Source organism: Prosopis cineraria, unplaced genomic scaffold, assembly GCF_029017545.1.
Source record: "Prosopis cineraria cultivar Desert tree isolate PC_DT_omini unplaced genomic scaffold, ASM2901754v1 PC13, whole genome shotgun sequence".
In the NCBI taxonomy this organism is placed as follows: domain Eukaryota; kingdom Viridiplantae; phylum Streptophyta; class Magnoliopsida; order Fabales; family Fabaceae; genus Prosopis; species Prosopis cineraria.
The window spans coordinates 5,562,525-5,585,317 of record NW_026555344.1 but is presented as its reverse complement, the minus strand read 5'-3'; the positions used below and the strand labels follow the sequence as shown (position 1 = coordinate 5,585,317).

General features: G+C 34.9%; 2 protein-coding genes across 4 annotated transcripts; both read right to left on the bottom strand.

The window, feature by feature from the left end:
* Positions 1 to 5,920: 5,920 nt before the first annotated feature.
* Positions 5,921 to 11,725, bottom strand: LOC129290499 (probable disease resistance protein At5g66900). Of its 2 annotated transcripts, XM_054927285.1 has the most exons (5): positions 10,938 to 11,725; positions 10,431 to 10,742; positions 9,750 to 10,104; positions 9,401 to 9,598; positions 5,921 to 9,266 (listed from the first exon to the last, which is right to left on the bottom strand). In XM_054927285.1, exons 1-3 carry the CDS (start codon positions 11,629 to 11,631, stop codon positions 10,097 to 10,099), a joined length of 1,014 nt encoding a protein of 337 aa, XP_054783260.1. In that variant the 5' UTR covers positions 11,632 to 11,725; the 3' UTR covers positions 5,921 to 9,266; positions 9,401 to 9,598; positions 9,750 to 10,096. The 2 variants fall into 2 exon arrangements, with proteins under 2 accessions (XP_054783260.1, XP_054783258.1); XM_054927283.1 differs by having other exon boundaries at positions 9,750 to 10,742.
* Positions 11,726 to 18,971: 7,246 nt separating this feature from the next.
* On the bottom strand, positions 18,972 to 22,159 carry LOC129291165 (probable disease resistance protein At5g66890). 2 transcript variants are annotated; one of them, XM_054928386.1, is made up of 6 exons: positions 21,324 to 22,159; positions 21,023 to 21,187; positions 20,832 to 20,956; positions 20,389 to 20,753; positions 20,016 to 20,272; positions 18,972 to 19,911 (listed from the first exon to the last, which is right to left on the bottom strand). In XM_054928386.1, exons 1-6 carry the CDS (start codon positions 21,910 to 21,912, stop codon positions 19,115 to 19,117), a joined length of 2,298 nt encoding a protein of 765 aa, XP_054784361.1. In that variant the 5' UTR covers positions 21,913 to 22,159; the 3' UTR covers positions 18,972 to 19,114. The 2 variants fall into 2 exon arrangements, with proteins under 2 accessions (XP_054784361.1, XP_054784359.1); XM_054928384.1 differs by having other exon boundaries at positions 20,832 to 21,187.
* Positions 22,160 to 22,793: the final 634 nt, after the last annotated feature.

Sequence of the window (22,793 nt, the reverse complement as noted above, 5' to 3'; positions counted from 1 at the left end):
AGAGACTTAGGACTACAATCCTTTTGTAGTAGGCCTCTTTATTTTGAGTATTTATGTGTGTATGACAATTTCAATTGCCAACTAGGGATTTCTCATTTTGATCCTTTTATTATGTCAATTGTGAATTGTAAATGTATTTTGGGCCCTAGGGAGTGAGTTGATAATATATGTTATTTGTAATAGGGCCAAAATACTGATGCAAGTAAAAGTAGAGCATATTATGTGATGATTATGGATTACTTATTGAAAATGTGCTTAAACTCCCCCTTGTATGTTTTTGAGATTAAGGGGTTGAGTAGTAAAAATTTAATCTATGAGTATTTCATGCAATATGATGCATTGCACGAGTTAGTCTTAATGATTTGCATGTGGTCAAATGGGTGTCAATGGCTTTTGGCTTTTGATAAATGAATTAGACACATGGTTTTGTAAAAAGTGTTGAAAAAGTGCAAGTTTTGAAAAGAGTGTTCAGATTTTGATTGAGTAGTCATTTGATTTTGAAACCAAAGCCATTAGTTAGAGCTCGAAAAGAGCTTTCTGTAGACACCTAGTTTACATCAATCGGATATTATACGAAGAATTGGGGCTTGTTAGAAGTTGCCTCAAAAACTGTCAAATTAATAGCAGAATTCACCATCAAAATTTGAGCAATTGCTCCGCTGTGCATGACACAAAGGTGAATATGCTGCAACGCATGTTCAATGAGCTACGGCGCGCGCCCTAAAAATTTTCAAAATTTTATTGTTTTCAAATTATAATCAAAGGCACTCATGTTTTGAATGATCCTATACTTCCACATATTTGTGAACTCTGATTTATCTAATTGTATGACCTTGAAAATGGTTTTGATTTTGTAAACTTGGGATCCCTATTTTTCTAACTATTAAAAAACTTAGCATTATGTTAATTACTTTAATCCCATTTCTTTTTACTTGAGAATTAGTTTTAAATATGGGATTAGAAGGAGAAGGATATTACAAATATAATTAATGTAAGTATAAATTATATTAATATAATTAACATATTTAATGTATATTTTTACAATAAAAAATAATATATATGTAATATTCGGGATGGGACGAGACGTCCTAATGGTAATCCGATGTCCCGTCCTATCCTGAATCTCTTTTCTATTCCGTTTTAAAAAGTCTTGTCCTGATTATTGTTGAACCAAAATGAGACTTATCTCGATATAATCAATATGATATCAAACCAATTAAGATGGGTACAAATTAAATACCACTATTAATACGTACCTACTGGCTACAAGAACTAGTAACGTGCAAGCTTGAGGCTGATGGATGAGTCACGAGATGCACAGCCATCCCCCGCACAACCAAATTGTTCACTCCCTCACTCTCTCACTTTGATTAACCACAAGTTGGACAACTGCTTGGTGGTAGACTTTGACTGTTCTCAATCTCTATCAATGATTGATTACACTGATAAAAACTGACCCGATCATTTCGTCCAATTTTATTTTATCAAGAAAAAATATAAATTTTCAAAAATTTTTTATCTATTAATAATTTTAAATAGGGAGATAATATACTAAAAAAGGTAATATTAAAAAAATATTTAATGAAACTTTATTTTTATTAAATTATCTTATATTTTAAAATATTGAATCACTTCCAAAATTGTTTTATAAGTTAGGACAGAAAAAGTAAATATTAATAATTACAATAGATAAGGATAATTAAGAGACTCTTTTAATTATAAATAAATTGGAATAGTTTAAATTAATTATAGTAATCAGCTATTAAAAAAAAAGACAATAGTACTCATTTTCTATTAGTAATAAAGAGTAACTCATTACTCATGTCTCTCAAAAGGTTTCTGGTGTTATGCATTTGGGTGGGGGATGTTTCTGGTGTTGACCCAAAAAGAAAATCTCCTGGGAGCATGAGCTTTAGATCAAACAGAATCAAAATGTCCAGTGTTGTCGTACTGCCAATACTAGAAAACATTGCAATTTGTGAGAGAAGCGCGCGCGTGGCGAAAATATAAATCTATTGTAAATATTTACTCTGTCTGTTTCAAAATATATATAAATCTTTTAAGGTTTCATCACATTCACTTAGAAAAATGACTTGACACATCCCGTTCATGTAAGAATATTTTTACTGGTTTGCAATCAACACAATAAAATATTAACCACATTGCCAAATCTATTACTGGAAAGCTAAAACTTTAATAAATGATCTCTGTAACTGTTAAAATAAATAAGATTATATTATAGAAAAATATTAATAAAAACTTCTTTCGTCTTAATTTATAATATAATTTTAGATAAAATTATACATATATAACAATAAAAACTTATTAAATACACTTTATAATTTTATTTTTTAAAAAAATATAAATTTTTAAAAATATACTTCATTTAATATAACTTTATTTGTAAAATATTAAATAGAGAGAGAATATAATAAAGAGAAAAATGTAATATTAAAACAAGTATAATTAATAAAATTTTATATTTATTAAGGTGTTTTATATTTTGAACACCAAATTACATTCAAAGATGTCTTATAAATTGAGATAAAGAAAGTATTATTTTAAATTTATATAAAAAAATAGATAAAATGAACAAAAAAATCACCTCAAAATACCTATTTGGGACGGGAGGAGAGTATTAGTTTGCAGCAAATACAGATATCTGAAATGCCATAATCAGGATTACTTTTTTTTGAGTAAAAGGGAATTCATTAAGAAAACTGTATAGAAACAAAAGGCAAAAGCCAATTACATCAAAAGCTTAAAAGTGGGAAAAACTCTAAGGGTGTGATCTACCAAAGTCTTAACGTGTACAATAAATGAGTCAACATAGTAACAATCAGCAGTAAAGATTTTATGGTTTCGAACCTCCCATAATTTCCAACACATGATTGAAATTCCCACTTTCCAAGAGATGTCCATCTTTTTACTTTGAAGTGAACGAACAAGCCAGGATTCAAAGTTAACTTTGCAAAACTCAGCATACATATCCATCGGTAAAACCTTTTTCCACACAGCAGCCGCAAAGGAACAACTTTGAAAAACATGGTCTATGTCTTCAACTGGGTCATTACAGAGAGAGCACTGGGGGTTATCAGTCATCCTCCTTCGAAGATGTTCAGAATTTGTTAACAAATGACCTTTGAGTAGTAGCTAAATGAAAGTTTTCACTCGCTGGGCTACTGGAAGCTTCCAAACATGCTTCCATTTTGTGTCTACATTGTTCCAAGTTTGAGAGATAAAGGCTTGGTATGCTGATTTAACAGTAAATGCACCATTAGGAGTGAGATTCCAAGAGCAGATAGGCATAGAGCCAATAGGAGCAATACTAACAGTGTTAATTTGTTGTAAGATGGAATTAGGCAAGAAGTGCTCGAAAAGGCTCCAGTTCCATTGACCATTGTCTTTCACAAAATCAGCAATCAATTTTTCTTTTTCAATCTCAGTAAGATCAGCATAGGCAAGGTTTCTTAAAGGTCCCAGATCCCCAACCTAAGAGTCAGTCCAAAATTTTAGATGCCTACCATCACCTGGTTTCCATTTCATATGTATCATTGATTCTTCCCAGATGTTTGTAATGCTTCTCCATAAATAAGAGGGTTTTGAACATTTAGGAATTGATGGATATAGTCCTTTGAGATTATATTTCCCTTGTAAGACACGCACCCATAGCATAGTTGGATTTGCTACAATTTTATAAACTAATTTTGCAAGAAAGGCCTTATGTTGGCCTGCCAAGTTCAATAATCCACAACCTCCATGAGACAAAGGCTGACAGAGGACATCTCATTTGACCAACTTCACACCTCGATGATCATCTGTATGACCCCAAATGAAGTTTCTTACAATTTTTTCAATTGCGTGACAACTAGAGACAGAAAGTAAGGTACTCTGTATTGAGTAGACGAGGATGGATGTAAGCATAGACTTAGCTAAAGTAATACGACTAGCCAGGGAGAGGGTTCTACTTTTCCAACCAGTTAGCTTTTGCTGAATTCTCTCAAGAATATAACTGTAAGTGGTAGAAGTTACTCTCCCAGTGATTAGGGGGACACCAAGGTATTTCCCAAGGGAACTTGTGTATTGGAACCCCAGTTTTTGACAAATATTATTACAAGAAGCGTTAGAAACATTCTTGGAGAAACAGATTTGGGTTTTAGAGTGGCTGATGACCTATCCCGATGAGATGTAGAATTGATGTAATACTCTTTGAATGGTTTCAATTTGCAAATCAGATGTGTCACTAAAGAGAATTAAGTCATCTGCAAAAAATAGATATGAGAGAGGTTCGCCCCTTCGACCCAGCTTAATGGTATGCCAAGTTCCTTTAGCAACTTCAGCCATGATTGCTTGTGATAAGTGTTCCATGCAAAGAACAAAGATATATGGGGAGAGTGGATCCCCTTGTCATACACCTCTCATAAGGGAGAAGCTGTCAATGGGGCAACCATTCTAGATAACTTGCATGGTAGGAGAAGTAATACAAGCCATGATTAGATTAATAAGGAAAGGAGGTAAACCAACATTTGTTAAGGTATCAAGGATAAATTTCCATCGTAGCTTATCAAAAGCTTTCTCAAGGTCTACCTTTACGACCATCCATCCATTTTTCCTTCTGTTTTTTTTGCATTGAGTGTATCACCTCTTGCACTATAATTATGTTATCCACAATGCTACGATTTTGGATAAAGTTGGCCTGCTAAGGTAAAACAATATGAGGTAAAATTACACTTAAGTAGTTGGCTATCACTTTTGTGATAACTTTGTAAATGACAGGACAAAGACTGATAGGGATAAATTCTCGCATGTATTGTGGCTGACTGACTTTGGGGACAAGAGCAATAAGAGTGCAATTTAGTGAAGGATCCAAGGGCTGGGCTGGCCAAGCCAAAAATCCCTGATATATTGAAAGAGATTTTGACCCACAACATCCTATTAAGTTTGGAAAAACATAGCATGAATACCATCCTCTTCAGGTGCCTTGAGCGGTTTCATTTCAAAAAGAGCACCCCTAACTTTATCAATGGAGACCAATCTCTCTAAGCAGGTATAAGATGAAGCAGAGAATTTGGGGAAAGCACCTGTAACCACATAAGGCGTGAAACTCGTATCCTCGAGGTGGTACAAGTTCTTGTAAAAATCACGAGCCATCACTGTAAGTTGCTGCATATCCTCAATCCACTCTCCTTGGGTAGACCATAGTCTAGTGATGTGGTTTTTCTACCTACAAATTAGAGCCTTAGTATAGAAGAAGGATGTGTTCCAATCATTGAGGCAGATCCAATTTGTAAAGGATTTTTGGAACCATAGCAGTTCTTCTTGTAAACAAATTTCCTCAAACTCTTTTCGTAAATTTAGATCAAGAGTCAAGAGAAAATCAGAGGAGGGAAAGTTTTAAGCTTACGTTAAACTCTTAAGATTCTAGCAAGTAATCTCTTCTTCCATTGTCTGATGTCTCCAAAAACGTGAGTGTTCCAATGTGTAGCCTTGTTAGAGAAAGTTTTTATGTTTTCAATTACACTTCGATCAGGGGACCAGCATCTCTTAACAAGATTGTTGAAGTTTGGATGAGAGGCCCAAGACGCAAGGAATTTGAAACCTTGAATAGGCATTTAGGTTTGCTTATGGAGGCCCAAATGAATCAGGATGGGTCTATGGTCAGATAGAACTTTGGGTAGGTGATCAACCCAGTTAGCTTGATAGGTATTAAACTAACACTGGTTACATAAGGTCCTATCCAGTCGAACCATGAGGGTGCCTCATCTCTATGTGAATTTTGGGCCTTTATAGCCCAAATCAATAAGCCCATGTTGATTAATAAAGTCTTTAAAAAGTTTGCAGCCTATTTGAATACGTCCTGAACCCCCTACTCTTTCATCATTGTGAATAGTGGCATTAAAGTCTCCGGCTAGAATTAATGGATGGTGTGAGTTAGGAGGCAATTTGGATAAATCCTGCCAGAGGAATTTCTGATAGCGACTTTGTGGGCTGCCATATACAACTAAAAAGAAGAAATTCCTACCATTAATAAGAAAGCGTACTTCCATGTGAATAAACTGGATATGATTAGTGATAACATTGATGGTCACTTTATCAGTCCAGAGAATCCATATTCCACCAGAGAAATCTGAAGCTTTCATTCTATGAGAGAAATGAAATCCAAGTTTCTTGATAACTTTATCAGCTTTAGCTCCTGAAATTTTAGATTCTATAAAGACAAAAATTTTAGGTTTGTAAGTAGACATAAAAGATTTAGTAATAGAGGGGAACCTTTTGTTAGAGGCCCCTTAACAATTCCAAACAAAAATGGACATAATCATAAAAGATTTATTGCTCGGGAATTGAGTTAAAATCTACTCCTTCCACTAGCATGGCAACAACTTCATCATTGGCGTCCTAAGCATTTTCTGCATGAAGACCTTTAGCAATCTCCTTCATTGCATATATAGATGGCCCTGTTCGAGAGTCATTGTGCTCATCCTCTAAGTTTTTAATTCTAACTTTAGGTGTTAGATTAAAACCCCTTGGTTCAGTGATTGGATCAAGTAGCTTAATAAGTAAAGCAATCTGATCACTGTTGCGAAACTGGGCTGGATTTTTAGGTGTGGAGGATGAGAGCAGCAAAATGTTTGGGCTATTTTGGCTTTTTTGTGGGATCCTATCATCTTGGACAATGACTGCTTGGTGTTAGGCTTTGTCGAGGCTTGTGGTAGCTTGCATAGCCTTATAGCTAAGTTCATTAAATATGCAGTCCTTGCTAGGCACAGTCTCTTTACCAATAATTGGTCTCAGGTTAGGATTAATTTTGGGGCAACTTTTGTCTCTTTTGGTCTATATCGTGAGGTAGTGGCTTCTCCAGTGGGGCACATTCTAATAGCTTCATACCCTTGGTGGCTGTGATGCTCAATTTCTATAGCAACATTCAAGACGTCAAACCTTGAGGACGTAGCAATTCCTTTGCTTGTGATATATGCTTCTCTACGTCCACTTCTGTCGTACATTTTCCTTGGCTTGGAGGCGTGCATCCACTCTCCATATTTCGTACCTACACACATATCAGGGACCACTTGCAGTTCACTCGCCACTGGCGATGGAATGCCTTCTGTTGACACCTCCATTTTTTCCGGGCAACTATCTTGTAAATGACCATATCGTCCACAGTGATAACAAATTAATGGAAGGCTTTCATATTCCACATAAATGGTCTGACCGTCAACTCTGATCTTTGAAGTAAGTAGCTTGGTAAGGTCAATAATTGCTGCTAGTCTCACAAACTTGCCACGATCACCAAAATTAGTGTTATAATCAATTCTAATAACTTTGCTGAAAATACTGCCAATGGACCGAATAATACTCTTATGATAATAGCGAGTTGGTAGACCAGGCAGCCTTATTCAGCCAATGACTTGATTAATGACATGGTCTTGAGGTTTGAATGAGGGTGTCCATGGTTAGACAGTTAAATAGTGACCATATACCAACCAGGGGCCATTGGGCAAAGCTTTCTGGTAATCAATTTCCTCCTTGAACTTTACTGTAAAGCATCCTTCATCAAGGTTCGTGAGTTGGAATTGACCTGAGGGGTGCCAGACATTTTACAGTTGCAAGCATAGCTGACGATATCTAATTGAATGACCTAGGTTTTATTACTACTGCAAAACTCATTTTCTTGTTTAAAACTTCTCGGACTCTAGCAGAGAAGGTTATTGTGGGGATTCCTTCATTCAATCCAAGAGACACATCCTCTTTGTCGAGCTTGATGTCATCTTCATCTTCAGCTTTCTTACCATCGTTCATAAGCTTGTCCTTAAATGAGGGAGCTGTGGCATTTGGTTGTGCTTTAGAGGCAATTGTTTGGACTATGGTGTTCCTCGATTCTGTTTCATCAACAAGCATTATAGTTTCCGTGATGTTTTGCGTTTCTGGGACATCTCCGGAGACACAGTCTTGGAAATATGTGGTTCTTCATCAGAGGAAATGCAATCGTCCTCCATAGCATCATCTTTACTATCGCTTGCATTCCTAATCTTAACTTTTTTGGTCGAGTGATCATTATCAGGGTGGGGTGGAGTTTCATTCTTTGGGCAACTTTCAAAAGAAGCAAGGCGTTTCTCCATTCCAACAACTAGTTCACCAAAGAACTAAGCATTACCCTTCTCTACTGTTAGTGCCATAATCAAGATTACTTGAATGTATTAATTAAGCACCATTAATTGAAGGATGTGGATGGTGATCGCATATCAGACTCTCTCGACGAGCAACCTGTTGTACAAGTTTACTGCACCAATAATGATTTGTTCAAACTACAACAATCAAGAAAACAATAGCAAAACCAACAAGCCAATCGATCGAAAGCAGGGAAAGCAATGTTTCCACATGACTCCAATAACAAATCAGCTCTGGGGAACTCAAAGTCAATGGTTGAAGCCTGAGGAGGGATCATCAGGAAAGAAAATTTAAGTCTTCATCGCCCGCGGCCTTCTTTATGTACAGTCCTCTGTTGACATTAGATTTGATAACTTTCCAAAGAACATAACTATGTTCGTCGCATATCACACTCTCTAAATGTTCCATATCTACGACCGACCCTGGCAATTCATTTACCGGACAATCCGTCATATATAGCTGTTTTAGTCTTGCCAGCTCTCCAATGTTGTCTAGTAATTTCTCAAGCAATATGCAGTATGAGATGTCCAGAAAGGTTAGACTCGTCAACTTGGTGATTGACTCCGGCATCTCCTTAAACTCAGCGCAGTGACTAATTCTTAGCAATTCCAACTTCTCAAGCCTCCCAATTTCTTGGGGAAGTTCAACAAACTTGGGGCAACTACAGATGCTGAGCTTCTTCAGGGTGATCATATTGCAAAACCCAACAGGCAACCTCACTAAATCCTTGCAATAATCAATGTTCAGCTCCACCAGATTCGGCATTGCTTTTGAGAATTCCGTAGTGTTGTTTTCAAAAGCGTCCCTCACTTCACACATGTAAAGAGATAACTTGTGCACGTACTTCAGTTTGCACGGGTAAGGAAGTGAAACCTGCTGCAGTATGATTCTCCTCTGTTTCCCTAGAGAAGCAAGCAGCCCTGGGCTTGTCAATTCCGTGTGATATTCCACACCATAATTGGTGAGAATAAGAACCCTCAAGTTTCTCATCTTTTAAATGGATTCAGGCAACTTGAATTCTCTAGTCTTAAGATTCAAAATCAGAACCACAGCACCAGCTGCTTGATTATTTTTGAACCAGTCCGGAGTAGTGTTTTGATCTGTATTAAAATGTGGAAGAAGGTGAACGGCATACAGCACTAAAAGCTTTCTTATATTGATTTCGGTTGTAAACTGGGTGAGACTGTACATAAGCAAGACAATAATAGAGATGGAAAGAGGTAATTAAACAAACCAGTTGACATTGACAGTATAGGAGCATCTACTCTGTGCTTAGACCACCACTCAGGACGTTGATGATCTGTCTAGGATCAGTCTTCTCTTGTTCTCCACTGGCTCCTTGTTGCTTGTACGGACGGCAAGCTCTCTGAGAAGACCATGCTGCATGAGGAAGTGGTTATTGTAGTAATTGTCCAGATCGCTACCAACAGTCCTGCTTAAACAAGCAAAACCCAAATGTGAGAAGATCAAAAGCCTGAGCCTGAATTTGAATGCAACCAACGACCAATGTGGACTAGCAATATAATTCAAATCAAATTAATTAGCACCATAAACGGTAAGAATATTGCAGTGCACATAATTACCTTCGCACTTTGATCCTCGCAGCCAAACCCAGGGCTATTAATTTGTGGATGGCGATCATAGCAGATATACCACGTTCATCTAGTTCATACAGTTCAATCCACTGTCTATTAATGCAGTGATGGGGATATCTTGATCTTCAGGGAATAACCCAAGGTCCATAAAAAACTCCGTGTTGGATTTATCTACGGAATCTTGGAGACGAGCTTGCAATTCTTTATTTGAATCAAGAATAGAGCCACCTTGCGACAAATTTAACTGCGCCGTTTGAAACCCTTCAATACAATTACTTTCCCTTTGGAGGTCTAGAGCCATCAATTCAATAGCCAAAGCTAAGCCCTTGCGGCCGTCAATGATCTGCATTTAAGTGAACCAGATACAACCAGTTACGCTAGTTAAGCTTATGACTTTTCCTTCCTTTTGTGCATCAAATTATTTCCTGCTCATAGTACCTATCATTTTTTCTGTCTAACCATACATCTCTAAATCATTAAAGCAAATAATAAAGAACTCTGTAAAGATGAAATGAAATTATTGTGTTCTGACTTTTGACACATCCTATTTATGCAACATCTCATGGGTCATCCGGACAAATCAAAGAATCCTGATGTGTGTGTGTGTGTGTGTGTGTGTGTGTTTTTTTTTTTTTAACTGTCGAAGCATGTCACGTTTTCGATGGTCACCAAAGTCGATGTCTCTTTGTCGAACAAAGTGAAAAAAAAGGGTTTCCGCATCTTCGGGAGAAAGTGATTCCATGCGGTATGTGGTGCCAAGCGTTGTAATTTGACCTCTTGAAGTCACCAAGATTTTAGAATTTGGTGGTATTGAACCCGTTAACCTCTCAATGATATTTCCAGAGTCAGTCCAAACATCATCCAGTACCAATAGTACCGGATATGCCCGATTGGACAATTTTTCTTTCAATTTCTTGTACGCTTCATTGCTTTTACTCTGCGATCCCAACTTCTCAAAGATGATGCTGTCATTGAATCTACCTATTGAAACAAAAAGGAATGAATTTCCATTAACTTCAAGATATAAATGTTTCCTATATAGGAGCTGTACTGGGAGCATGTTTTATGTTTCTTTATATACGTTTCATATAAAAATGTCCTTGCTCTGTTCCAATTAGAGATAAACATTTTAAAAGCTCAATCATCAGAAACAGGAAGATTATGCCAAGCAATTACCTTTGACGGCAACGTCATGACAGAGTTTTCCAGCCAAAGTGGTCTTTCCGGATCCTGTCAAACCAATCAAGTTCAGGACCTGCTGATCGTCATGAAGCAGCCCATACTTCAAGCAGTCCATAGTTTGACATTGACCCACCAAGTTCACCGTGACCCTATTTTGGGGGAGCACGGATTCGCTGCTACTATTATCAGTCTCTTGGTCGGCGACTTCGTTGGTTTGTCCAAGCTTAAAATTAATACGCATCAAACAGGTTAGCATCATCACTTGCATTTCAATGGCGCAGAAATTCTTGGCGGACTGGTACGCTTCATCATATTTGCTTAGAAAACACGGGACACAGCAGAAATTCGACCAAGTGAGTTTGTTTTTGTCCACAACCCCTTGGCTTGCTTCGTTCATGTCCTTCAGCTTCTGCATGAGTTCAGTTACAATAGCTGGGAAATCCATCGTCTTCATGCCTGGTTCCAAGTCTTCAAGCAACCGACGCAGATTCTTGGTGGTGGAGGGGAGGTTTTTGAAAATGTTTTTGGCCTCTAGACATTTTTGCACAATGTTCACAGCAGTCGATATCGCCCCCAAAATAGTACATGAAGTTGAAAAAGCTTCCATTGAAGTACTGTATTGCCCCGAAAACAAAAAAAGCAGCACAGAAGAATAGTGTCTCTCTCCCCCAACTGTGAGCGATATCATCGACAAGAAGGGCCATATATAGACGGGAGTTGAACTCGAAGTCAATTTCAACAAAAAGAAGAGGAAGAAGAAAAGAAAAGAAATGGCACCACGACGCGGCAGCGATGATAACTCTTTTTTACAAAAAAAGACAAAAACATTTACATCATTTTAATAAAAAAATTTATTTACAGTTAAGAGCTCCTAGAGAAGAGAGAAAATTAAAAAAATAATAATAAATAATAAAATTTTTATTATTTTTATAAGAAGAGATATTTTATCTTTATCCAAACAAAAAATCAGGACCTTTTTTTAGATTTTTTTTTAAAGAACTTAACTGAAATTCTCCCTCACTAGAATGTCTCCAAAATTTGACTTGTTGCTAATAAATTCTTCACTACAGGACTTGTGCCAACGTAGTACGAAATAAGTTGTATAAAACTTTTAAACTCTACTTGTAAAGAAGACGTGGGGGCTTTTAAATAAAATAGATAAGGGTTGAGGTATTAATTTATTCTTCTAGTATTTTCAAATTTCTTGGCATAATTTCGCCCTAATATTTTTCAATTTGCTACAATCTTGTGCTACTATTAAAGTTTGATTACGTTGACCATTAAGTTAACTGCCTGATAACTTGCCATGTTAGACTCCACATGTACACATCTTCTCTCACCCCTCCCACTTCTCTCCTCCAAACTTAGATCTCATTCCCCATCTAAACCCAGATTCGTTCTCAAACCCTCACCTCCTTCTCCTCCTTCCTCATGTTGCCACCAGTATAAGCTACCATTACCAAGAAGTCTACCTATTCTTCCTACCCCATAACTGGACTTCCCTTTCACTTCTCCCCTCCAACCTGCCAAAATCCAATTCGTAAAGATAGAGGGAAAGGAATCAAGGACCAGGTGAAGGTGGAGCCAAATGAAGGCAAGAAAGTTTTATGTACAGCAGATTTAAAATGTCTTTGGCTAAATAAAATTGAAATAGGTTACCTTTGAATAAGAAAATATTAAATCATTAAGAAAAATAAATTTGAAATGAGATTAATTAATAAGATAAAAAACATTAATTTTGTGTGAAACAAATTGATATATCTCATTTTTGACATTGATATTGCACAGCTAATACATTATTGAAGTACATAACATATAAACTACTTGTATATAAAAATACCAAATAACTGAATCTAACTAATTTCATATAACAATATAATTCATCATCATGAATATAATGAACATAGCATCCTAAAAACATCATATCCTATGTATTGCACAAGGAAAAAATCTAGTTAGATTGAGATGAATCTTGCTGGGTCAATCATCTGGACTATTGGAAACAAGTTTGATATCAAATATTTATACGTAAATGTATTTTTAATTAATTTACATTAGGGTAAAAGTGTATTTTTATTTTGAAGCATTCTCCACGGAGCACTCAACGCCTTAACTATTGATCAGAGTAATTTTACTTTAAAAATAATTAAAATGGAACATTTGTGTCCTTCCCATCAAATTTTTTAACAGTCAATGTTGGAGCCCTAAATAACATTTTCCAATTATCAACGTGGGAATTTGACGATAAAGGTAAAAATACTTCATTTTAATTACTTTAAAGGTAAAATTATCTTGACTAATAGTTTAGGGTGCTACGTGCTCTTTGAAAAATATTTCAAGGATAAAAATATATATTAACCCTTTATATTAATTAAATTATAAATTAAAATAGTGTCTAATTTATTACCCTTTGGCAAAATTTATAAATCTTCATTTAAAAATATATAATTTAACTAGTGCATTCAAAATTTATTAGTAAATATATTTTTTATATTAGTTGAGCTGTAAATTAAACTAGTACAGTAATTTACAAGTCTGATTCATGAATTAACAAATCTTACTGCAAATTACAACTCAATTATTATTGAAACAAAAATGATATTTGTAATTAATTATGGACATTGCCACTAGTGACAGTGATATGATGATCAATGGGCCGGTCAATTTAGTCAAAGTGATTAGTCGACATTGTATTTTAATCTTTTTACATGGTAATAACGTGCGAACACTTGTTTTTTAGATTGGGGGAAAAAAAACACTAGTTGCCTAGCATTTATTTATAAATGAATTAAAAAGAGATTTTGTTCTTAAACTATAGGTCCATATAAATGAATAGGACTTTAATTTTTAGGTATAATATTTTCCTTTAACAATTAAAAATAATACAATGTTGCTTTTACTATTAATAAAAACTAGCTGACCAAAAAAATTACAAGAAAGACCTTAAAAAATTAAAATGACGTAGAAAATTGCAAATAAGTGTCTTATAAAAAATTAATATCAAATAAATTGTTTAAGTTAGAAATAAATTGGGTCGGTCAAGTTAGTCAAAGTGATTAGTCCAAATTGTATTTTAATCTTTTTACATGGTAATAATGTGCGAACACTTGTTTTTTTGGATTGGAAAAACAAAACACTAGTTGCCTAGCATTTATTTATAAATGAATTAAAAAATAATATTGTCCTTAAATTGTAGGTCTATATAAATGTACAGGACTTTAAATTTTTTATGCGGACCCTGTGTTAAGCGGCCATCCATTTGGGTGATGATGAGGTTCAGCTATAATCATGAGCGAAAAAATATGTGGAAGGCATGCTTGAACGTAACTTCGTGGAAGTTTCGCAGGTGGCTCAAGTGAATGGGTCCCAAAAGTCGTGGATCATTTAAATGGAGGCAGCCCCACTAAGCAGGAATTTGCATGTTCACTGTCAACCCTCGCAAACATAAGCGGCGCTATGTCGACTTCAGGAGAGGCAAATGAACCCCTGAATTTAAAAAAAATTACAAAAAAAAAAATTACATGTTTTAATATTTTGTATTCCTTGGTTCAAATTTTTGTCACACCTTAATCCAATTTTAAAGATGTTTGGATTGCAATAAATTTTATATTTTCTTAAAATTAAAAATGATATTAGCAGTTATCACAACAGTGATAAGAAGAGTCTTTTTTATTATAAAATTTGTAAAAAATTAACTGTAAAATGTATGAAAGATCCATTGAAAAATAATTATCTAATGATTTATATTTAAAAAGATATTTTTATTGACATCAACAATAAAATGATTGCTTAATAACTTCATAACATAAAGTCATGCGGAGTATAATATTTTTTTAATTATTAAATTATTTTTAGACTGTTGATTTTGAAAATGTCGCACCCCATGTCCTGGTCCAGGCACCGTCACTGCTCGCAAATCATCATGAACAGTCATCGTTTAAGTGCAACGTCAATTTGGTTTCTCACTGTTTGTATATACATGCCCATAATATATATATATATATATATATATATTTGTTTTCTTAAAATATCCTTTCATTTCATCATTTTTGTTGTAGTATTATTAACGTAGCCTTACATCAGACATCATGCTTTGTTCCAGTTTATAAGATAATATATTTTGGAAGTGATTCATTGCTCCAAAATATAAGATAACTTTTTTTTTGGCCAAACATAGTAAAGAAAAAAGACAAACTAATACTAAATTCTACCACTACAAACCAAACGTACCCAGCTTGTTACGATATGTACGTCATAGGTCAAAAGAACTAACATTATAAAAAGCTAATTATAGAAAAGTAACAACGTTGATAACTCTACACGGTTTTCCTAGTTAGACTAGCAACCCAATTGGCCCAACAATGCCCGAAGCCCAGAACTCATTCATGCTCAGTCCAGATGACGAATCCCATTCATAAATCAACCTCAAAAATTTTAATGGATTATTAAAGGTTTATGTGAACAGTATGTCCCCTGTATACAAAGTCGCCAAAATCAGATCCTCAAATGTCATAAAAAGTGTCAACAAATAATTTCAAAATATAAATGAAATTTTCATGTTCATTGAGTTATAAATTAAAATGGTATAATAATTTATATATAGCTCAATGAGAACAAATTAAATCTCAAATTTATTTAATTTTTATTAATTTAATCTCTTACAGTATATTTTGTTATTTAATTTTTAAAAATTTTAGAGTTTATTTTTTTATGTAAATAATTATACTTTTTTATTAATCTATGTGATTGTTATCAAGATTTTGTAACCCACGGCAACAAATTTTAACAGTATTACTTTTTATTGAAATAATAAAGACTAAATTGATAATACATGCAAAAATAAGAGATCAAATTGATAAAAAATAAACTTGAGAGATTGAATTAATAAGTGAAATAAATTTGAGAGATTAAAAGTTTCATTAGCCTTTTTTGTTTTCTAATGTTAGTTGAGTTGTAACTGGGGCAATAGTTTACAAGTCTTACTCATAAATTTCCAGGTGCTCCTCCAAAAATTTACGAACCTATTATTATTGAAATAAAAATAATATTTTTTTAATTTATTACTGGCATTACAATTAGTGATTGTGATCTGACGATGAATCGGCATATATAAACAATCAAGTTAATCAAAATGGTTGGTTAAGATTTATTTATAATTTTGGATTAAGAAATGCAGGCACTAGTTCCTTAATATTTATTTATAATTTTGGAGAGTTAATCGATATTAATTAGTGGAATATATTTATAATTTTTAGAAACCTTATGTACACTTGAACCGTGTATAATTTTAAATGCAATGATTAAAATCTTTCCAAGCCCATGCTAATTAATTAATGTATGTTAACATGCCGTGACAAGTTTTTCTTATATTCTCATCGGGACGAGGTTGATCAACCGTGCGCAAAGGAGATTCAGTACGTTGATGAGTGAACAAGAATTATGCCTCCGAGATGCACGGCCTCATGAGTCAGCTAAAGACCATCGAGGGCTTTATCCTATCATATGTTTTTTTTTTTTATTGTTTTTGGTTTATTCAATTCACCATTAAACTTGGCCCCTATCATATGTTATGTACCCCGTCCGTCGCACAGGGACTTTCTGTTGGGGTTTATCTCTCCTCCTTACCACCTTACATGGTTCTTGGAGGATATTAGGATTTTACTTTCTACATTTCTGACTGCTAATATTGTATATATAATTACTTTTTTATATCCAGAAAAAAAAACCATGAATATTATATCTTATTTCTCACTCTGACCTGCATATAGTTAATACAAGATGATGATTCGTAGTGGCAGATAGGTGCTAATCAAAGGTGGTTGGGGCTGCGCTATTTGTTAAAGAGCACTCCACTTTCTGCCTTTTAGAGTGATTAATTTTATTTTTATAATTTTATCCTTATTTATATATTATGATTTAAATTTTTAGATAACAATTTATTATAATTATTAATTAATGGCAAAGAATAGTAAAATTGGAAAGTTAGATTTTTTTTACAATTTTAATGATATAACTAATTTACAATTTTAATGATATAACTAACATTTCTTAATAAACATAAATTAGATTAATTTTGTCTTATATTAAACACCCAAAGAGTAAACTCTCTTTGGTATTATTATATGACGCCTTTTAAAAAAAATTTTAATCTTTAATATAATATATATTGAGGGTTTTTATTTTTATATTTTAATTTCACCAATGTTATGAATTTATTTATGAGTCAAGGGATTCAAATTTTTTTTTTAAAAATACTGAATATTCTTTTTTTTAAAAAAAAAAAGAGCAATGTTATTTTAAAATTTTAAAAAATGACGCAATATCACCCACTGGTGAATCTGAAAAACATTGACCGTTGAAAATAAATTTGACAGAAAAGGTTTCGTGTGTTCTTCTCTCTTTCGTCTCTTGACCACCTTGCTTGTACCGTCTCTCTTCTCCATCTTCTTCATTCTCTTTGAATGCAGAGTCCTTTTCTCATTCATTCCTTCTCCATCTTCTTCCCTCTAATCAAATCACCATATTTTAATTATTTCGGCAGCGGCGGTGGCACCACTCAGCCATGCCCTTATTCAAAACTCCGTTCAATGTTTACTCCTTCAAGTTCACTCCCTTCTTAGAACTGCATCACCGTTGCCATCACGCACCCAGAACTTCGACATCCTCCAAAAGGGCTTGCTGAATCCCGTCATTTGAGGTATTGTCTAGTTTGTTTTGCGAAAACCATTCATGTTTCCTTCAAACAGTGATGGGAATTTATTTAGCTTTTGGTGATATATTATCGTGATTACTGAGACTGGGTAAATTTTTTGGAGTGCTGAAAAGGGGAATTTTCAATTATTTTTAGAAAAACTCAGTTTTACAGCTCCTTGGCAAATATAATCTTCGTTTGATTTATTTTCCCCTTTGGTTTTGCTTTCACAGTGTTCAGTAGTGAGGAATCAGCGCCCTTTTTTTTTCTGGTTTTTATGGTTCTGAAACTATAACTCATGGTCTTGACTTAAAAAATTGAGGGTGAAAGAAGAGGAAGGGAGGTTCATTTATTCATCTTCAAGAACGCTGGATTCTGGATGGTGGTGATCTCCCATGAATTGTTTAAAATGACTTGTTCATTTACTCATCTTGAAGGGAGGTTCATTTATTCATGTGGTTTTAGAAAGTTAAGACAAAAATTCATTAGAGGAGATCAAATTAAATTTGTGTATATATGGTCTCGAAGAAGCTGCTTAAGTAATCACGATTTATGACAATGAATGATCCTCCTCTTACATAGGAATTTCATTGTGGAATTTAAATTTCCAGGTGGGGAAGGAAAAAGATAGAGAGGAAGGGTAAAATTTCTAGTGAAAGTAAAACTTAGCCGTCAAAAGTTTAGACTGACATTACTCCACTATTAAAAGTTTCAAGATGATATCGCTCTTTTTAAAATAAAAGTATAATGATATAAAACAGGAAAGAGGGGAGAAAAATAGAAAGAAAAGGAGGAGGGAAGGAGGACAGGGAGAAAGCAGAAACTCTAAAAAACTCTTATTAAATAAATAATATTTAAAAAGTTAAATACAAATAAAAAATTTTAATCTATTTATAGAACTCTAAAAATAATAAAATAATAATAATTTAAATTTAAATTTTAAATCTTAAATTTAAATCTAATCTTAAAAATACTAATATCTAAAATAACAATAAAATAAATAATAAATTTTAATTTTAATGAATAAAATCTTTCTTTAAATATCTTTGATGGATAATCCTAATATCTTAAATAAATTATAATTATCTTAGTTAACTATTATTCTATATTCTATCAGATACCTAGTGCTCTTTTCAAAAAATTTTCAAAGCATTTTTCCCTTTAACCCTTTATTTATTTGGCTCATAATAGTATTGTGTATATCTCTCTCTCTTCTATCTTTAATTGACGCATAATTGAAAAAAATATATTTTAAAGCATGTTTAATAAGTTAACTATAAGTCATTGCTGCTGCAGTTGAAGGCATGTTATAGTAGTGTTAGTGAAAGAACTCAATATAGTAGGAAAATTTAAATAATTATTAAAACATATTCAATGGTGACATTGTATTATTGCGTAGAATAATCTATGACATCAACAGTTAAAGAAACCCGAAGGATTCAAAGAAAAAGTAGACGAGAGACGAGATGCACGGGGTTAATTAGGGAAATGTGGCGACCTTGCGTATCTCGAGTTTGGGACAAACATGTTTGATAGCTTCCCAGAAATCGAACACGAATTCATCGCACAGGACAACATTTAAATGCTTCATGTTCATGATTGAATCCGGAAGCTCTCGTATGGAGGTCCCCATCATGTACAACTTGTTTAGGTTGCTCAACTTGGCAAACTCCTTCGGAACTTGTCTCAGACTCGCGCAATACGACACGTCCAGAAATCTTAGATTCTGAAGCATCGTCATGGACTCTGGCATTTCTTCAAACAGACCACACTTACTAACCCTTAGCAATTCCAAGTTCTGAAGCTTTTCAATCTCTTTGGGTAATGCACTGAACGTCGAGCAATTACTGATACTGAGCTTCTTCAGTGTGCCGATATTACTCAACGCTGGAGGTAGCTCCATCATGTCCTTGCAATGCTCAATGTCCAGGTACACCAAATTTGGCAATTTTTTTGAAATGTTAATCCAAGAGTTTTTGAAAGCCTGCATCACCCCACACTTGTAAAACGACAACTTTCGCAGGTTCCTCAGTCGGTAGAGGGAAACAAGCGAAAACTTCTCAAGTCTTATTCTTTTTAAGCTCGACAAAGAACTGAGAAGTTTCAAATTTTTCAACTCAGAGGTGTAGAGACCGTAATGTGTGAGCACAAGAACTTTCAAGTTTTTCATTTTCTTCATGAATTTCGGTAGTTTGTACTCTTGAGTTTGCAGATTCAGAACCAGAACCTCAGCTTCAGCTGCTTGAATGTTACACCAATCTGGAGTGACCTTTTGATCTACGATGTAAATATAGGCTATGGCATCAATTAACTGAATCAAGTTTGGATGAGAGGTCTAGAAAGAAAACCCAACTGGAGGAAATTAATAGGGGGAAACAAACCAGTTGATATGGATAACAGACGAGCAGCTACCCTTTGCCGCCTTGATGCCTTCAACAATGATAAGCATGCATGGACACCTTGCGGCGATTGCGGCCAGCCTTCGGGACGATTAGGTCCGTTTATTTCAATGATTAGTCTTTTCCTCTTGAAAGTTTCCGCCTGGTCGCTTGAATATTTGACGGCCAGCTCTCTAAGAATATTATGCTGTGTTAGGAAATGGTTGTTGTAGTAATTGTCTGCATCACTTCCAGCTCTCCTGATCATTAATCAAGTGACAAGATCATCGCGTCGTATTACTTTTGTATATAATAACTCGAGTTGTTATATATGCAAGACAATCTTTTTGAAGCAATGGTAGATCTAGATGTTTACCTCTCAACTACCATATCAGCCAAGTTCATTGCTGTCAAATGGTGGACGAGGATCATGGCATCTATGCCGTCCTCGTCTTGTTTGTAGAGTTCTACCCATATGTCAACCAAGGCAGTAACGGGGATCATGTGATTCTTAGGAAACAGGCCAAGGTCCATGAAGAATTCACTGATGGGTTTATATTCTTCTGAGACTTGCAATGAATGTTGCAGACGAGCAAGCAAATCTGAATGAGTTTGAAGAATAGACTGACCTTGCCGTGACCATTCTCTCAATAACTTCTGCCAGAACTCAATAGGCTTCCCACGCAGATCATTCCCAATTAGCTTGATCGCTATCGGAAAACCTCCGCAACCTTTCACTACCTGCGTTTCGTTTCACCCCATCAAGCAAAGTAAACAAATCTCAAGTATAATACCAAAAGTAAGAGAAGGGAAGAGGACCTGAAGGAAGGTTTCATGGTCAGGGATGTTGTATGACGTGGTGCCACTTGGTTGAACAATTTCACGAAAAAGAGTCCTTGCATCATCTTCTTCGAGCGGCGTCATGAGCTCTCGAGTGCCCAAACCTGTGAGTGCAACTCTTGAAATAACTAAAATTTTGGATTTAGGATTTGATGATATTTGAGTCCTACACTGCTCAACAAGCTCTGACGAGACACGCTCAACGTTGTCGAGCACCACCAGCACCGCCTTGCTCCCATTTTCGCTCAACTTATCTTGCAGTTCCATAGCTACATCTCCTCTGCTTTCAATCTCTGAACCTACAGACACGAACAGGATATTGTCGTCGAACCACCCTGCATACATCGTGATCAGACCCACCAACATTTTTTGATTCAGACAGGACAGAGGATCAGCTCGAGATTAAAGAAGAGGAGGTTATAGATATATACATATATATATATATATATATAGAGAGAGAGAGAGAGATACCTCGGACTTGCATATCACAACAGAGCAGTTTGGCCATGGTGGTTTTCCCGGTGCCGGCAAAACCAGTCAAGTTAAAGACCTGATCACGACCGTCCCTGATGAGGTCAGACCTCAATTTGTTCATCAGGGGACCATCCAATCCTACTGTGAAGTCTGGCAATGATTCAAGATCAGCCTTTAAAGGTTTTGGACGCCTAACGTGTTCCGTAGTCATGAGTTGGTGGTGTCGGATTTCCATCACAGTTCTCGCCGTCTGCACCGCCAGTTTGCCCTGTATGAAATCTTTAATGGACTGGTCTGCTCTGTCAAGTTCTTCTTTGTAACAAGGCGCGAGGCAGCAATTCCGGCATTCGATTTTGGAGTATTTAAGACGAGCCTCTCGCATCAGTATCATGATCCTCTCAAGACTCTGAATTTCTTCAGGTCGGAGATCCATCTTCCTGGCCAGTTCTTGAATATCTGCGAGCATTGGAAGCAGTTCGTCCTGCATGGTCCCGAAGCTTCGAGCTGTGGTTTCATGCTCGAGACCCTTCTCAACTATCTTCCAAGCCTGCCTTGCTAACTCAATAACCAGCGAAGGATCTGCCATTTTCAGTCGTGACTCTGCTCCTGAATCCTAGACAACCCACAAGCCCCACCTTGCAATCCTAAACTTGTTCGATGCCTAGTTATAGGCGCGCGCATATGAACGTGCAAAGTTTTCATTCTTACTTTTTATAATTTAGCCAATTTTGTGCTTTTTAATGTTTTAGCTATGAAAATTCATTAATCTTACACTTCGTTATTACGAACTGAAAAAATTTGTCCAATCTCATAATTATAGCAGTTTTATTCAAAAACTGTAAGTCCGTTTGATATATGACAAAAGGTTTGAAAAATGAATACATTATTAACATTAACAATTTATCTTTTTTTTTTTTTGAGCCATAACATTAACAATTTATCAACAGATCGTAATTATTGAATTTTTTTATAATTTATAGTAATGATTATATTGATTATAATTTTATGTTGTTGCAATATTGTTTGGCCATCTAGGAAACTCCTTATACTCATATATTTGATATAGAAAGATAAAGATTGGGGGAGGGGGGAAAAAACTCTGAAAAGTCAATGTCAATTGTCCAAGATCTCGTGATTTATTTCTCGGCAGTCGGAATCTGAACTATCCGATTAAAAAAACAGAAGAAGAAGACCAAATTTTGTGGGGATATTGAGGTTAATTATTAATTGAATTTAAAGTAGGGAAAAATGAAAAACCTGAAAATGACGGAATGCGGAGTGCATCAATAAGAAAGACGTGAATATTATTGTTAATTAAATTAAATTGTCTAATATCTCGTGCTTTTGTACTGTTTTATTTCTATTGAATATTAATTCTCCTCTTTTCATCCAAAAAAAAAAAAAGGCCTCCTTATTTGGCTTGTGACAATAGATCATCTATTTTAAAATTAAATTAATTAGTTAATT

Excerpts from the sequence above, each read along its gene's own strand:
- LOC129290499 (XM_054927283.1), bottom strand. The coding sequence starts at position 11,631 with ATGATATCGCTCACAGTTGGGGGAGAGAGACACTATTCTTCTGTGCTG. Across the intron at positions 10,743-10,937 it reads TCATGACGTTGCCGTCAAAG|GTAGATTCAATGACAGCATC; the intron begins GTAATTGCTTGG and ends TTGTTTCAATAG.
- LOC129291165 (XM_054928384.1), bottom strand. The coding sequence starts at position 21,912 with ATGGCAGATCCTTCGCTGGTTATTGAGTTAGCAAGGCAGGCTTGGAAG. Across the intron at positions 21,188-21,323 it reads TTGTGATATGCAAGTCCGAG|GGTGGTTCGACGACAATATC; the intron begins GTATCTCTCTCT and ends CGATGTATGCAG. Across the intron at positions 20,754-20,831 it reads ACCATGAAACCTTCCTTCAG|GTAGTGAAAGGTTGCGGAGG; the intron begins GTCCTCTTCCCT and ends AACGAAACGCAG.